Genomic DNA, 16,605 nt, shown 5'->3' with positions numbered 1-16,605 from the left:
TACACCAGAAAGCATTCCACAGTAGATGCTAGAATGGAAATTACCATTACAAATTGAGTGCAGGGCAGGCTGAACATGTTGTCCTTATATAATGATTCCATGATATTTGTATGACTATAATTTCGAGGAAGAAAACACCTTCTCAAAAACATATTTTGATACCATTATTATGCTCAGTGTAAGAGTTATCAAACAATAAAACTTTTTACAGCCCTGTTACCCCTGTTTTCCTGTTAATTTTGGGTAGAATTGGGGCAATTGGATGGAAAATAAAGGAGGAGGAGCAGTCTTTCTGGATTCCGGATTAATAAGATTTATTAAGACAAAGGTCAAGGTGATCCCACAAGAATTCCAATGGGTACATGCAGCAGGCTTTCAAGTATGAGCGTTTTATAAATTGGCAATTCAAAACTGTTCCTTTTTTTTTTTTGCTTGCTTTCTTCCACCCTTTTTTGAGAAGATCTCATCTTTTCAGAGAATGTTGGTTAGCCCAGCCTGCACCTGGGCATTGTTTACACACCTGCTACTGGCCTTCTTATCAGGGTAAGGATCTACACTAACATTCAGAAGACCAGCAATAAAGCAATCAAATCTGCTACACATTTGACGCATGACAATTGCGCACAATTTGTCCACAATGCAAGGTTACGATTTACATATTTTAGCCTGGACGTACAACATATAACAAATTAGATTGTCTAGATTCAAAATAGGGCAACTGTAATGGATTTGTGATTAAGAATATAATGTAAAAGAAGCACTTTGTACATAGCAAAGTACATTTAAAGTGCAATAATTTTAAAAGTATTATAGTATGTGCTGAAGAGTTTGTTTTTTAGAATAGCATGTTAATATTTGATTAAAATCACAAAGAATCCAGTAGCATGTTAAATATATTATATTTTTGTGCCAGAAATTTTATGCTTTAATACATTTGTTAGTGACTCACAAAATCAACTGGAGTCATCCAATTGTCATTGTGTCAATATAAAATTAATGAAGACAGGTTCTATATTGTTTCAATAATGGCTTGTGGCACTAGAAATACTACAAATCGATGAGGAAAGGGCCAGTGAGGTGCCACAAATATTTTTCACTGCAACAAACTAAGGAGGTCATATGCCTGAAAAATTACCAGTTGTTAGCTATATAGATTCTCTTAATATTTCTTTGGCTTTATGTCAGAACAGCTCACCAGCCTCAAGACTGTTTTAAGACAGTCACTTCTTGCTCCATTGTTGCAGACATATCCTCATATCAGCCTGTTTCAGTTGTGAGAGTACTGATGGTCATGGACATTTCTTCATCAAATATGGAGAAAAACAGAAAATGCTGGCAGTTGTGGCTTATTAAAAACAAAATTAAAAAGTCCTATAGGGCACCTAGGATTAGTATACTTCAAGCAATTCCATCACTACTAATATACCTATCTCAATAACAGATGAGATTATAAGCTTTATGCTGCATCTTAGCATCCAGAATTTAATGGCTATACTGGCTTGGTGTTATAGAACTACTGAACTCCAATATATTAGGAGGACACCAGGTTTGGAAGTTCATTTTGGATGCAATAGTGCTCTTTAGCAATAATAAAACTCTTCTGAAGGCACCTGTGGCAAAACTGACATCTGTGAAAAATGTAGCAACAGCCTCCTGCTACTGCAGTGTCATCTAAGGTGAGAAAGACTGGAAATTGCTCAAAGTCAATAAAATGGAATAGAAGATGGGATGGAGTGCCATAGACAAACTTTCCACTTTCTATTTTCTTATATATTTCATATATTATGTTGTGGCTCCGATTCCTGAGCCTGTGCTGTTAGAGGAGGAGGACTCGGAAGATGAGGAGGAGGAACTGGGAATGCCTTCCTCCCCAGGACCTTCCTCTCTGGCAATGCCTTCCTCCCCAGGACCTTCCTCCCTGATGGTGCCTCAGGTTTCATCAGGCAACCGAGAGGAACAGCTTGGGATTAATCAGGAGGAAGGCATATTGGAGCAGCCCCTGACAGGGAGTCAAGAGGAAGAATGTTGGCTTGATCCTAAGCAGCGTCGTAGGGAGAAATGTGAGCAGCAACGTAGGAGCCGTGGGAGGGTCAGAGAGTGAGCTGAGTCATTGAGCCACACCCCACAGGGGATAAAAGTGGGTGTGTTGTCAGCTGGAGCTTTGTACGGGACAAAGTTTAATCTTACTTCAGGTTTTCATTGTGAATGATTCTTGTGGTCTACCTTGTAATTCTCTGTGAGTAGCTTTTTACTTGTTATCAATTCGGACTTGGCAGCCAGAGCGTGTTGGAATGCCAAGGACATTATCAGTTCCAAAGAATTAACTCTGTGAAGTCTGAGTCAGCTTGCCTGCCTGTGTTTGTGTGAGTTTGTACTCTTTCATCTTTTGAGAAAGAAGAAAGGTGAGACAGAACATTTTTGTCCCGTACCTGACTTAAACCATCTTTTACCTAAGATGGACCACCAGCAGCAGTTTCAACAACAGCTGCAAGATGAAAATCAAACTCTACAACAGCAAGTGGCTCAATTAACAGCCCAACTTGCTTTGCTGCAGGCTTATGCAGCTCCTCCTCCCCCTCCCCATCGGAAATGCCTAGTGGCTGTGCCGGATAAGTTTTCTGGGCAGCCTGAGATGTTCCCGGCTTTCATGGGAAAGTGCCACTTATTTATGGCTATGAGGCCAGAGGATTTCCCAGATGACCAGGCTTGGGTGGGGTTTGTGATAAGCCTCCTTTCTGGCTCAGCCGCCAGATGGGCCACACCTTTGTTGCTCAAGTACAGCCCATTATTAACTGATTACCAGGGTTTTGGGCAACACATGCGCCACGTGTATGAAGACCCCATATGAGTGCAGATGGCAGCCAGGCGTCTTAAGGATCTTCGACAAGGGAAGCGCCCTCTGCAAGAATTTATTTCTGAATTTCGGCTTTTATGCCTGGACTCCAACTGGAATGACGCAGCGTTAATGGACGCCTTCCAGGATGGCCTGTCAGATGAGCTGCAGGATGAGTTAGTTCGAGTGAAACCAGCCCCGACCCTCGATGCTCTGGTGGTGCAATGCTTGCACATTGACGCACATCTCCAATGGTGAAAGAACCATCGCACCATCCAGGAGCAGCCATCCGCATCTGTACCACAGCGCCCTGTGTTAACAGCACCCCGGGTCACCCAACGTGTCATGGAAATGGCTGAGGAACCAATGGAGTTAGGAGCGGTCAGACTTCGCCTGACGGCTCAGGAGTGAACGCGGAGATGTCAAGGGGGTTTGTGCTTGTATTGTGGGGGGGAAGGACATTTCACTATTTCTTGTCCTCCAAAGCGAAGTGGGGCGCTCAAGCCTGTGCCTGTATCTTGGCATGATCAGTCGGGAAATGGGGCAAGCCCGACCTGGGGGGAAACCCTAGGCCAGGCACATATCAAACACCCTCCTGAATTAGCAGAGGTTGACTCTGGGCCCCCTCGGCATCTGATTTTGGACACCCGGGTTTTCTTGGCTACCCAGTCAGAAGGGATTCCAGCGAATGCGCTGGTGGACTCAGGGGCCACGACTAACTTTATGGGCCAGGCCTTTGCGGCCCATTTTGATGTCCCCTTGGTTCCGGTAGAACCTCCGATGAGGGTCGAGACTATTGATGGGTGGGAACTTCTTGCAGGACCCATTAAATTCGCCACCCAGCCTTTGCGCCTAGTCATTGGAGAACATGAGGAGGCAATCCGCTTTTATGTCACCGCGGACCTCCATTTCCCATTAGTCCTCGGCATGGCTTGGCTTAGGATTCATGATCCTCAGGTGGCATGGTCGCGGAACGCCATTTCTTTTCTGAGTCTGCAGTGTGTGGACCACTTCCGCCACACATGTGCTGGCCAGAATATCACCACCTCTGCCGTCTCCATACCTCCTGAATTGACAGACTTCACAGATGTGTTCAGTGAGAAGGAGGCGGACCGGTTACCCCCGCATCGGTCCTATGATTGCCCAGTGGACCTTCTGCCCAATGTACTACTGCCAAAGGGATGTTTGTACTCCATGTCTGAGCCCGAACTGGCCGTATTACAGGACTTTTTGGACAAAAACTTAGCTCGAGGGTTCATCCGGCCTTCGTCGTCCCCTCTCTCAGCCCCAGTTCTCTTTGTCAAGAAAAAAATGGGAGACTTACACTTGTGCTGTGATTACCGCCAGCTAAACACCATCACGGTGCAGAATAGTTACCCCTTGCCACTCATTCCAGAGTTGTTGGAGAGGTTGCGGGAGGCCACTATCTTCACCAAGCTCGATCTTCGAGGGGCCTACAACCTGGTGCGGATGCAAGAGGTGGACAAATGGAAGACGGCATTTGGCACCCGATATGGCCATTTTGAGTACACTGTGATGCCATTTGGGTTGACCAACGCCCCCACAGTCTTCCAGCACCTGATGAATGACGTGTTTCAGGATATGTTAGATCGGTTCGTGGTGGTGTACCTGGGCGATATTCTGATCTATTCCAGGTCCAGGGACTGCCACCTTCAACACGTTTGTCTGGTCTTGCAACGCCTTCGGGAGCACGAACTTTATGCGAAGCTGGAGAAATGTTTCTTCTTCCAGACTTCCATTGAGTTCCTTGGGCACATCATCTTTCCCAAAGGTATCGCCATGGACCCGCCTTATGTAGTTAGGAACCCCCTCGTGGCGTGAAGGACATTCAATGCCTATTGGGGTTCGCTAACTATTACCGGACCTTCATCCTGGGTTTTGCCAAGCTGACAGGTCCAATAACTCAGCTCCTTCGAAAGAAGGTCCCGTTCCAGTGGGCCCCCCTGCAGCAACAGGCTTTTGAGGCCCTCAAGAATGCTTTCGTCACAGAACCCGTCCTGAGGCACCCTGATCCGCATCATCCTTTTGTGGTGGAGACGGATGAATGTGGCTATTGGGGCGGTGCTGTTGCAAGCCCCGGTGCATAGTGCCACTCTTTTTCCCTGCACTTATTATTCCCAGAAACTCACTCCTTCCGAACGCAATTACACCATCTGGGAAAAAGAGTTGCTGGATATCAAGGCTGCGTTTGAGGCTTGGCGACATCATCTCGAGGGGGCCCAACACAAGGTGGAGGTCTGGACGGACCATTGGAATTTAGAACATTTGTCAACGGCGCAAAAGTTGAACCAGCGGCAGATCCGGTGGTTGTTGTTTTTTGCCCTGTTCAATTTTTCTGTGACCTATATCCCCAGTGGTCACAATCAGAGGGTGGATGCCCTATCCCGCAAACCCGAGTACCTTTGCCCCAAGGACGCCCCTTCATGTGATCTCCGACATCCCGCAGCTGATGATCCGCCACCTGTGCCTGGTGAAGATGACGCAGTAGACAGCAACGTGGCCAGCATTAGGGATTCCCACTGGCTGAAAGGGCGGTTCCAGTATTTGATCGAGAGACAGGGGGATGGGCCAGAGGCCCTTTCCTGGGTGGATGCTTCCACGATCCATGCCCCGGACTTTATACGGATGTTCCATGACCATTTCCCCTTGAGACCACATCCTGACCATCAGACTCAGGAGAAGGGCCCTACGGTGTGGCTTCGATTCCCGAGCCTGTGCTGTTAGACGAGGAGGATTCGGAAGATGAGGGGGAGGAACTGGGGATGCCTTCCTCCCCAGGACCTTCCTCTCTGGCAATGCCTTCCTCCCTGATGGTGCCTCAGGTTTCATCAGACAACCGAGAGGAACAGCCTGGGAATAATCAGGAGGAAGGCATATCGGAGCAGCCCCTGACAAGGAGTCAAGAAGAAGAATGTTGGCTTGATCCTAAGCAGCGTCGTAGCGAGAAACGTGAGCAGCAACATAGGAGCCGTGGGAGGGTCAGAGAGTGAGCTGAGTCATTGAGCCACACCCCACAGGGGATAAAAGTGGATGTGTTGTCGGCTGAAAGGGCGGTTCCAGTATTTGATCGAGGGGGATGGGCCAGAGGCCCTTTCCTGGGTGGATGCTTCCACGATCCATGCCCCGGACTTTATACGGATGTACGGGAGAAAGTTTAATCTTACTTCAGGTTTTTCGTTGTGAATGATTCTTGTGGTCTGCCTTGTAATTCTCTGTGAGTAGCTTTTTACTTGTTATCAATTCGGACTTGGCAGCCAGAGCGTGTTGGAATGCCAAGGACATTATCAGTTCCAAAGAATTAACTCTGTGAAGTCCGAGTCAGCTTGCCTGCCTGTGTTTGTGTGAGTTTGAACTCTTTCATCTTTTGAGAAAGAAGAAAAGTGAGACAGAACATATTACATGTTAGATAAGATCCTTTATTTACTGCAGGATCAACTTGTGATTCCCTGGCAGAGCATCTATCTATCAGCAGTTTTCTGGGCATGGTAACAACACACTATGAATACCCTGTGAGAGTCGTGTGTCAGGCTAATTAACAACTTTGTGGTTACAAGTTCTTACTTAAAGCAGATGTGTGCATTGCCTGTTTTTCTGCCAGCTTAACATCAAGCCAAAGATTTTCAAAGCAAACAGGTGCTATAAGTTATAATTACGGTATTTTCAGTAAGAATGAGAAAAATAAGAGAGCTGATTGGATTAAAAGATCAGACAAACTCCTGGGGGTTATCTTTCAAATGAAAATAAAAGAAGGTAACTTGAATTTTCTGAAGCATCTCCTAGAATGTCAATTTTCTTGAAACAACACTATTATTTTACACAGCAAAAAAATTAGCATTTAAATACGTAATCTGAAAATACACTGAGGATACACTGGTGTAAGCCCTTTTATTATACATGTCTCTAATGTAATCTCTGTTTTTAAAAAAATAACACAAACACTACTATTTATTCATATTTCTTAATGGCTCACCTATTTTCAGATCCTTTTTTCCCATGGAATTTTGAGTAAAGAAGGGCAAATGCTAGCTGAACTTTGATGTTAGTCGAGGAAAAAAAAATCAGTGGTAGCAGAGAAGAATGCCCAAATCTTTTCCCAGCAGAATCTGTGGCAAAATTATTTTACATTCCTTCTTGTAGCAGAAGATTCCTTAGTAGCAAAAATTATAAAGTCCAGGAAGGAAACTGGTATCAAAGGACAACTGCATCAAGATGAAATCCAAGTGGGGATCCAGTCTTAATTTGAAGACATTTATTACTTTATAGTCTGAGCATTATCTGACTATCTAAATTCAGAGCTGAAGAAGGTACTTTTGCCTAGATTATTTCATCTTATATTCATGGTCAAGGTTGTTGTTTTTTCAGTAGCTAGAAATAAAGATCATTTATCCAAATGGGAACAAAGTAACCATCCTAAAGATTAATTATGGTGAAAGGTTTCTCACAGGGCTATCTATTTCTTAAACTAGTAACAGAGACTAAATATACAATCATCATACCAGCTAGCATACTATGATTCTATACACAATATACTTGCAGTATGTATGCATGCTTTCTGCCACAAAGCTCCACATTTTACTGACAAACATTTAAAATAGACTGACATATAACTTGTTCTTCTTGACTAAACTTTTGGATTACTCATCTGCAATATGTGTGTGTGTGTGTGTGTGTGTGTGTGTGTGTGTGTGTGTGTTCTGTCTCACTTTTCTTCTTTCCCAAAAGATGAAAGAATACAAACTCACACAAACACAGGCAGGCAAGCTGGCTCGGACTTCACAGAGTTAATTCTTTGGAACTGATAATATCCTTGGCATTCCAACACCCTCTGCCTGCCAAGTCTGAACTGATAACAAATAAAAATCTACTCACAGAAAATTACAAGGCAGTCCACAAAAATCATTCACAATGAAAAACCTGAAGTAAGGTTAAACTTTGTCCCGTACAAAGTTCCAGCCGACAACACACCCACTTTTATTCCCTGTGGGGTGTGGCTCAATTACTCAGCTCACTTTCTGACCCTCCCACGCCTTCTACGTTGCTGCTCACGTTTCTCCCTACGACGCTGCTTAGGATCAAGCCAACACTCTTCCTCTTTACTCCCTGTCAGGGGCTGCTCCGATATGCCTTCCTCCTGATTAATCTCAGGCTGTTCCTCTCGGTTGTCTGATGAAACCTGAGGCATTATCAGGGAGGAAGACATTGCCAGAGAGGAAGGTTCTGGGGAGGAAGGCATTCCCAGTTCCTCCTCCTCATCTTCCAGGTCTTCTTCCTCTGACAACATAGGCTCGGGAATCGGGGCCACAACACTATCCCCCACCTCAGGGCCCTTCCCCCAAGAGTCGTGTCCAACTTTTATTTTATAGGCAAATGCTCTCCATGCAATCCTGTCAAAGAAAGCTTCTTTCAGTTATTGGATTTTCCTCTTTGTATCAGTTTTGATGTTATCAAGCCAGCGTGTTCTTTGCTTGCCCTTCTTCTTGTTCCACTAACCATTCCTAGCATCATTGACTTCTCCAATGAATTGCACACATGACATGGCCAAAGTAAATCAGACGTAGTTTACTGATTTTGGCTTGTAGTGATGTGTTTTATATGATCTTAATTGCATAAACCAGACATATCACTAAGTGTTTCATTATAGTTTGTTGAATAAGCCACACATTATTTGGTTAATACATCTGCACATGATTTCCAGATTAACAAATTTGGGTCATGCTACATACTAAACCAAAACTGAACAAATCATATTACTATGTTGGATAATATTTTAATTAAAAATAAACTTCATTAAAAATTAAAAAGAAAAATATGTACAATACATAGAATACAATCTTTCATTACAAATGAAATCAATATACAATTACATAACAAATAAACATAAAAATAAAACGTATATGTTTCTAATCAACTAAGACGGTGTGATCTTTTACTGAAAACAATTTTACTAATATTCAGTTCCTGTTTTTGGTAAATGCTCTTAATCTAACCACTTCATTTTTCAAATTCTTATCTTTTAATTCCCTGGTTTTTTATCCTTAATCCACTTGTACCATTTTTTCCAAGCTGTACTATGTCCTGAGTCTTCCTTATCCCTATGTTTTTGTGTAAGTAGGTCCATTTCAGTGCTGTCAAGAACTTTCTGAATAATCAAATTATTTGTTGGCATTTGGTTACCCTTCCAGCATTGTGCCAATGCAATTCTTGCTGCCGTAATTATATGGAGAATTAAACATTTCGTTTCTTTTGCATAGTCCCCTGTTAACATTCCCAACAAAAATATTTCAGTCTTAAATTCTAGTTGGATATTTGTAATTTCTTTTATCCAAATTCTAATTTTTTGGTTGGATAATGTATTAATAAGTCTTCCACTCTCATGCACATGGAAACATTGCTGAATATATGTTTTCTGGGAAATATTTCTTTTGATTTAAAACTATAGTGCTGTAGTAGTCCCATGTTTTTCCTCAGATGTTTTGTATTATTGAATTGAAAAGCAGAAGATATTAAAGAGCTGCAGAATAAAACAAAATAAGAATAGAAAATTGCTTCTTTCCTTTTTCTCATTGCTCTTATGCTTCCTAACAAGACTTAAGTAGCAAGCGAAGATGTAGTTAGAAGAGATCATGAGGAAGATGATGAGGAACAAGATCAGCTGATCAATGTATATTACAAAACACTGATTTAAAATTATGAAAAACTAATGAATGGTTCAGGTAAATATCCTTCACCTCTGTTTCTGCACCATATGTAAAACAAAGTATTGATTGACACTTTCTCTGCATTATCCTCCTCCTCCATGTCTGTAGAAGAAATACTTTGGAAACAGATGGAAATAGAGTAATGGCCTCTTAAGTTATTTTTAAATCCATGAATAGGATAATTATCATTATCATTATTAATATTAGTATTGAAGATTAAAATACAAGAAGTGACTCCTTGGAAGTTGCAGGGCAAGGGCTTTGATGTTGACAGAAAAACCTTTCCTACCAGACAGGCTGTTATAAGCATGTATATTCTGATGAGTGATGGAAGGAAGGAAAAGAATCACTTTGGAATTAACATAGCCTGAGAGCATGTTTCTGCTTTCATAGACCACCTTTGATCTGCTTGAAATGCGACAGCTCATTGTAAGGGCAATATTGCTTCATATAAATTATGTTTGATAGAATGTGTTTTTGCCCTTTAAAAGAAACCTATCGAGCATAAAAAAAAAGAAGCAGAAGAAAGGATTGGGGTAATTTAAGATGAACCTATAATTTATTACATGGGACTGATTTTGTGCAAAGTTATGTTAAGTTTTGTTAATGTAATTTATGAAGTATAAGCCTTTCTTGGAGCACAAGGAAAGCATGTTTTCTGCTTCATTGAAAAGAATTGTGAGTTGCCAAAAACAAATAAATCAGCCATAAGCCCAAAGGTCATGTGATAAGTAAGAAACTGGACTTGACTGAAAGGTTTTGGGGGGAAAACTGACCCATAATTCTAAATGTTTAGGGTGGGCCCATTATTTATTTTGTTTTTTAAGAGAAAGCATTACTACATCCTCTCCATTTTTTTCTAATGGTTGGACTTTGACCTAATGGAGATATGCAGTATACATACAATTGGAATATGTGTAGCAGAAATCTTGATCAGGTCCCAGCTGATCCTAACTAACCATATTTGACTAAATAAATCAAATTATATTACCATTAACCAGCCAAATTAGCTGGGTTTGTACAACACAGAGACACAATTTAGTCACCAACATTGAACCTTGCAAGTTTGACAAACCTAGCTGATATTTCAGGTGTTGAGTATTTACCAGTGTACAGAGTCACTGGCAGTTGGGCATCATATAAATGTAATAAATAAATAAATAAATCCTGACTTCCACAGGTAATATAGTATTTTTCTGATATTCTGTTGTGTGTTACATGATTTGTTACTCCAAAAATTGCAGTTAACAACAAGCACTTAATTTAAATATTACATATTTATGTAATTATTATTTATGTAATTAAAGATCCATTGTACAGCATATATCACCTCTATCCCATTAAATGATGCCCATGTAATCTAATGATATTTTGCAAGTATAATAATGGGTGTCTTAAAACAGAAAAAAGCTACTCTAGTAATCAGTCATAAATTAAATCTTCTAAAAATTACATTACCTGTTAAAATAGAGCAGAATTAATGTTATGGAAAATTGTTTCTTCAAAACATCTGTTACCATGAACTGCTGTAGCCTCTACTGTAGTAGACAAAAAGGACCCAAATTAGGAATGATTTGGGACAGTACCACTCTAAAGTGAAATCAGATATGTAGGCTATCATGCTAAATATCTCCCTTTCCCTTTAAAAAAAAAAGATTGTTAAACCCAGGTAGCATATTTGCAACAGAATCAGCACATTTTGTCCCTTAGGGCAAATAACTTCATAACACAGGGGACCAAGGAGAGAGAAATACAGTAACCAGTTTCCTTCAGTTAGCTGCAGATAGAAAATATGAGTATCTGGCTGGGCGTTAGAGGTAAAATCAACATTTTCCCCATTGTAAAAAATATTTAATAGGACTATGCATCATTTCATAAATATGAAGCATACCACCCTGATACATAATATTATAATGTTGGAAATGACTAGTTTATTCAGCTTTTTGAACTATATTGACAATTCAAATAATCAGGGATTTGGCTCATATTTTTTCTGTCTTCTTTAACAGATTTTTTTTTTGACAAGCAGGAAACAGAAGCCACTACTTCCTCAAATACCCCCAGATGGAACACAAATGACAACTATTGACAGCTACAGTTTTCTCTTATCATTTGCTAGAACAATGTTTTATCTAGAATATTGCATGAATATAAAATAGGGGCTACCATAAAAACTGGCAATGAGAATGGCCAGAACAGAAACAACATAGATCCCTTTAATGTGGGACCTTCCAATTTCAGTGAATGAATAAATTGGTTCAAAGTAATCAGATGATACAACATAAGAATTTCCCATTAATGTATTTTACTGAACTCTACACTGTGGTCTTTTCTCATTCTAAGCAAACGTCTTTGTTGTAATCATCCTATGGCAACCATTGTCAGTCTTCCTGCTGCACTGATACATCTACTGTATTTAACATCTGGGACCTATCAGCCTGCTGCAAAGGCACAACCACTATATGGAACATCTGGTACTAATCACCGATCTTCACTGTTCTTTGGCTTCTTATTAAGGGAAATTTAACAAGTCATGTACATATTTAAGTGACGGAGTTCAAGGTCATATATCTCCCTAATCGAGGTCAATAAGAAGCACATTTGAGACTTCATCATGCTGTTCATATTTATCAGCATATACCCACATATTGTTATGTGCTCAAGGACCTACAGGTCTTCCTTCCATAATCTGGTGCCCTTTGAACATTGAACCATCGCTCCTAAAATTCACCCACCACTAGATAACAAAATGAAATCGATGGCAACCTGGAAGCTCTGAAGATAGAGAACAAGTTAAATGTGGTTGGGTTTTTGTATGAAGAAGGTATTGTTTAAATTTTGTAGTGTCATAATTTATTTTTTCCGTATTTACTTATCTTACTTTTCAAGCTAAAAAGCACGTATACCATGAAAGAAACCAGGAACAAACTACTTATTAGAAGCAGAAAATCATATCATTTCAAAGACACAAATTTATATTCAGTAGTACTGATGTCTAAACATGTAAACATCAGTACTTAGACATAACATCAAACCATAGTTTTAACACAAAGGTTTTAGTAGGTTTTGCTCCCTTTCTCTTTACTTCACTGCTTGGGCTACAAGCTTTAAACTGCAATGAATGTCGGTAATAGTTTAATAGGTCAGATTCATACATTTTCATTTAAGTTGGCTTGTGTCCACTAGCCATAGTGAGCAGTCTGTCCAGCTTTAGCTACTGTGACAAGTTGCTGTTCATCCGTAAATGCATTGCCTAGCCACAGTGAGCTCAAGACTTCTGTGCATAAATCCCACAGTCTTATCTCAGTTCCTTTATGTGGCCTTAAACCTCCCACCGCAGAGTTAATGCTTTTTATACAAGCCAACTCATTAACTGTGGCATGATCTGAGGAACTCAGTAGCAGAAAAAAATTAAACTTCTATGTGGAAATGGAGCAAGCTGGCACTGGCCTACTCTGTCTCTTAATCTGCTCAATTATCCTAGGTAGAAACCAGAATAGAAAGTGCTTAAGAAGCCATAATCACACCATGCAGAAAGAGGAGAATGTATGGTTGCTTTTTTGTTTTGTTTAATGATATAATTAGTAGCTTCTTGGTGCCAAGGAAGTAGGTTTTTTTTTTTTATTCCATAAGAGCCGCTGGATTTGCAAGACCTCATAATTTGGGAGTTTAGACTCTCCTAGATATTTTTAGGACAGTGGGCAAGCAGCAAGGACATCAAGCTGTTTTTGGTTCTGGAAGCAAGGTTGCAGGTTATTTAAGTCTGATGGTATTATTGTTTACACTCTTCATTTCCTTTGTAGTAAAGGCTTCGGGCAGCTTTTCAGGATCAGTTTCCTGGAAAAACAGAAGGCTGAAAAACTGTGCTGAATTCTGCAATAACTATTTAATTACAAATACTAAGACTAAATAGACAGTAAGATAATAGAAACATTCAGGTGTAAAGCTTGTTTTTAAAAAGTATTATTTTAAAATTATTTCAAAATTTCAGGCTTAATTTTCCATCCAATCACTAAAACATTGGATTATTTTTTCTAGTTGGCAAACTGTTCATATAACACAGTAACCCTTGGTTTGCTTAATGAATTCTTACAATTGGCTAAGGTTACACATATTAAATCAAAATCAAACAAACCACATTATTGCTTACTACAGGCTTCTCTACTTTTCTTACTTCCCAGATATGGGGACCAACTTCCAGAATTCTCATAAATACTATGCCAACTGGAATTTTGGGAAATAAAGTCTCCATATGGCTGGTTTAGTGTGACTATAAACCTGGTCTCCAACAAAGCAAAGCAGTTTTAATCTCTCTCCCCACCCCCCACCCCAACTTCATTTTAATCTTCTGCTTTGATTGTTATTAGTTGAAGTCAAACCACAACAAAAATATTTTGAAGACTAAAAGGCAGCGGATGTATTACTATTAGCTCCTAAATGTGCTGGGTATATCAAATCAGAATTTGACCTGATGGCATGTAATATAGATTATGTGTCACCAAGTCGGGGTTGACTCTTAGCAACCACATAAATAGATTTTCTCTCTGACAATCTGTCCCTAATCTGGGCTTTCAGATCTTCCAATAGGTACTCATTGCTACTATAACTGAATCCATCTACCTTGCTGCTGGTCATCTTCTCCTTCTTTTCACCACTCCCACCACTAGATCCTTCTACAGAGAACTAGATCCTCACATAATGTATTCAAAATAGGATAATTTGAGCCAGGTCATTGCCTTGAGTGAGATTCTGGGTTGCTTACCCTCTGGGTTTGATGATCCACTGGTTTATGTTCATGGCTGTCCATTATATTCTCAGGAACTTTCTGCAATATCCCATTCCGAAAGAATCAATACTGTGCTCTTCTTTTCATTCAGAAAAGAAATCTTCAAAACCACTCAGACACATCAACACACATTTTCTAATGTGCCATTGCTATATAAAATTGCCCTGAACCAAGACTTAGGCACTTTGGCAAGCCAGTTTGATATTTGAATGTGGGTTCTACACAGGAGAAAATAGATTCTGCTTAGATACTAAAAGTGAATTACAGTCTTTTCAGTGCAAATATTTCATCTTAATCTGGACTGCATATGGACTATTGCAGAATTGTTCTACTTAACTTGTAGTAGTCAATTGGAATTAAGTCAACCGTGTAATGTGATTTTTATGGGTTATTGCACCAAACCGGGTTTCTTTGGTTAGAAGTAGCATAATTTATTTTAAGTTTGTTTTGTGAATAAATAAATACAGTATAAAATTTCACAGCCACCATCCCTAAATGAATATTGAGAATACTTGTACCAATGTATTGCCTCCTTAATGAGTTCTTTTCCTGGGATCATAGGCAGGAGATGGGGTTTATTATTCTGTGACTCTTATTTTATTTATTTGGACAACTAGTTGTTTATAAGCGATTATAACTTGAACAATAACATTATTTAAACAGATAATATGTTATATAAGTTGTTCATGTTTACTTTTTATATATATGTTTTCTTAAGTTTTTGCAGGTATTTATATGTATGATATTCAGCTTTGTTCGGGTATTTTCCCACGTCATTATAGTTGTGCTTTTAAAGTTGGAGCGACGTTTCGGCAGAATCTCATCTGCCATCATCAGGCTTGTGTATTGTGTTCATCTGTGAGTCAGGCTTTCACAGCTGTTTCTGTTTTAAATTTGGTGCTAGCCTACTGCTGTGCCAGAATGGTTTTTTCTTCATCCTGATTGGTTGGGAGTCTTGGTCTGTGTTTATTGGTCTTGGAGTTTGCTGTATTCTGCTTGATTGGTGTTTCTAATATCTTCTGTCTGTTTTGTAGCATGAATACCATACATACATACATACATACATACATACATACATACATACATACATATTAGTTTCTTCTCTTCTCTCCATCAATTACCTCTTTATTTTATTACTATCTTCAATCTCTTTTTAGTCTTTTTGTCCTATTATTACTGCAAGAAAATGCCCAGATCAGCTTTATTTATTGTAGTAGAATGTACATAATAGATAATACCATCATGGTTATCACCATTAGAAAATTTTAAAAAGTAATCAAAAGAAATTATATGCCATCCTATTTCTGAGGCCTAATCCCATCATCCTATTTTCTATCAAACGATGCTATTCAATGTTTAGTACATGGTCTCTTGAAGTTCTGAGCAAAATATTCCTTCTGAGGTGGCTTGTTCAAGTTTTTAACTAACAGAACATAAAAACATATCTGTCTTTGTATCTGATTTGCTATCCACTTTTTCCTTGTAGACGCCTAGATGCCAATCTGATCTCTGTTGTACCTGAAAAGAGCTTTGAAGGGTTGCCTGCCTTACGTCATCTCTGGCTGGATGATAATGCCCTGACAGAGATCCCTGTCAAAGCACTCAATAATCTGCCAGCTCTACAAGCAATGACATTGGCACTCAACCAAATCTGGCACATTCCTGACTATGCCTTCCAGAACCTCACTAGCCTGGTGGTATTGTAAGTATTTCCTTTTTCTTCCATTTATTCTCTGTAGTTTTGTTTGTTTATCAGCCAGTTGGTATGCCACATCATCTACTGAAATATTTTTATTTATTTATTTATTTATTTGATTTGCCAATTGTTTACAAGATAATAAGTATAAGTGTATACATAGTTGTGAATACATGAAATGGGTACATATAAGAAAAATAAAAGAAGAGTAAGAGAAACAATAGGACAGGGACGGTAGGCACGTTGGTGTGCTTATGCACGCCCCCTACAACTAAATAAATAACTAAACAGTTTACTTAACAATGACTTAAGAAGGCCACAGAAGCTAGTAAATTCTCCTCAGCATCATGTTTTCCCACCTTTTCTGCCAACATCCCTGAGATCCCTCCATTCCATTTCTATATCTTCCTGTGAGCTCTCTTTTATTGTCTGCCCATGTTGGGTGTCCTTGTTTTCCCACTTTTAGTACAGTGTCACAATAGGTCTCCTTCTCTTTTTAAAAAAATAATGAATTTGCAACATAGGCATCTTAGAACGGGATTTCAGAAAAGCTATTACTGTCAACTCATAA

At 39.7% G+C, this 16,605-nt stretch overlaps 1 protein-coding gene across 4 annotated transcripts in view; it reads left to right on the top strand.

The window, feature by feature from the left end:
- The window catches only part of LGR6 (leucine rich repeat containing G protein-coupled receptor 6), a 147,223-nt gene that overhangs the window by 75,986 nt on the left and 54,632 nt on the right, over window positions 1–16,605 (top strand). For all 4 annotated transcript variants that reach the window (XM_087959525.1, XM_087959524.1, XM_087959526.1 and 1 more), the window contains exon 5: window positions 15,825–16,040. In XM_087959525.1, coding sequence (XP_087815651.1) covers window positions 15,825–16,040 — 216 coding nt within the window. The remainder of the gene's footprint in view (window positions 1–15,824; window positions 16,041–16,605) is intronic.

This window comes from Notechis scutatus, chromosome 3 (assembly GCF_049901735.1).
Source record: "Notechis scutatus isolate UNSWTSFEM ecotype Mainland chromosome 3, rNotScu1.2, whole genome shotgun sequence".
NCBI lineage: Eukaryota > Metazoa > Chordata > Lepidosauria > Squamata > Elapidae > Notechis > Notechis scutatus.
The sequence above is the reverse complement of the archived record's forward strand: the minus strand, read 5'-3'. Positions and strand labels throughout refer to the sequence as shown.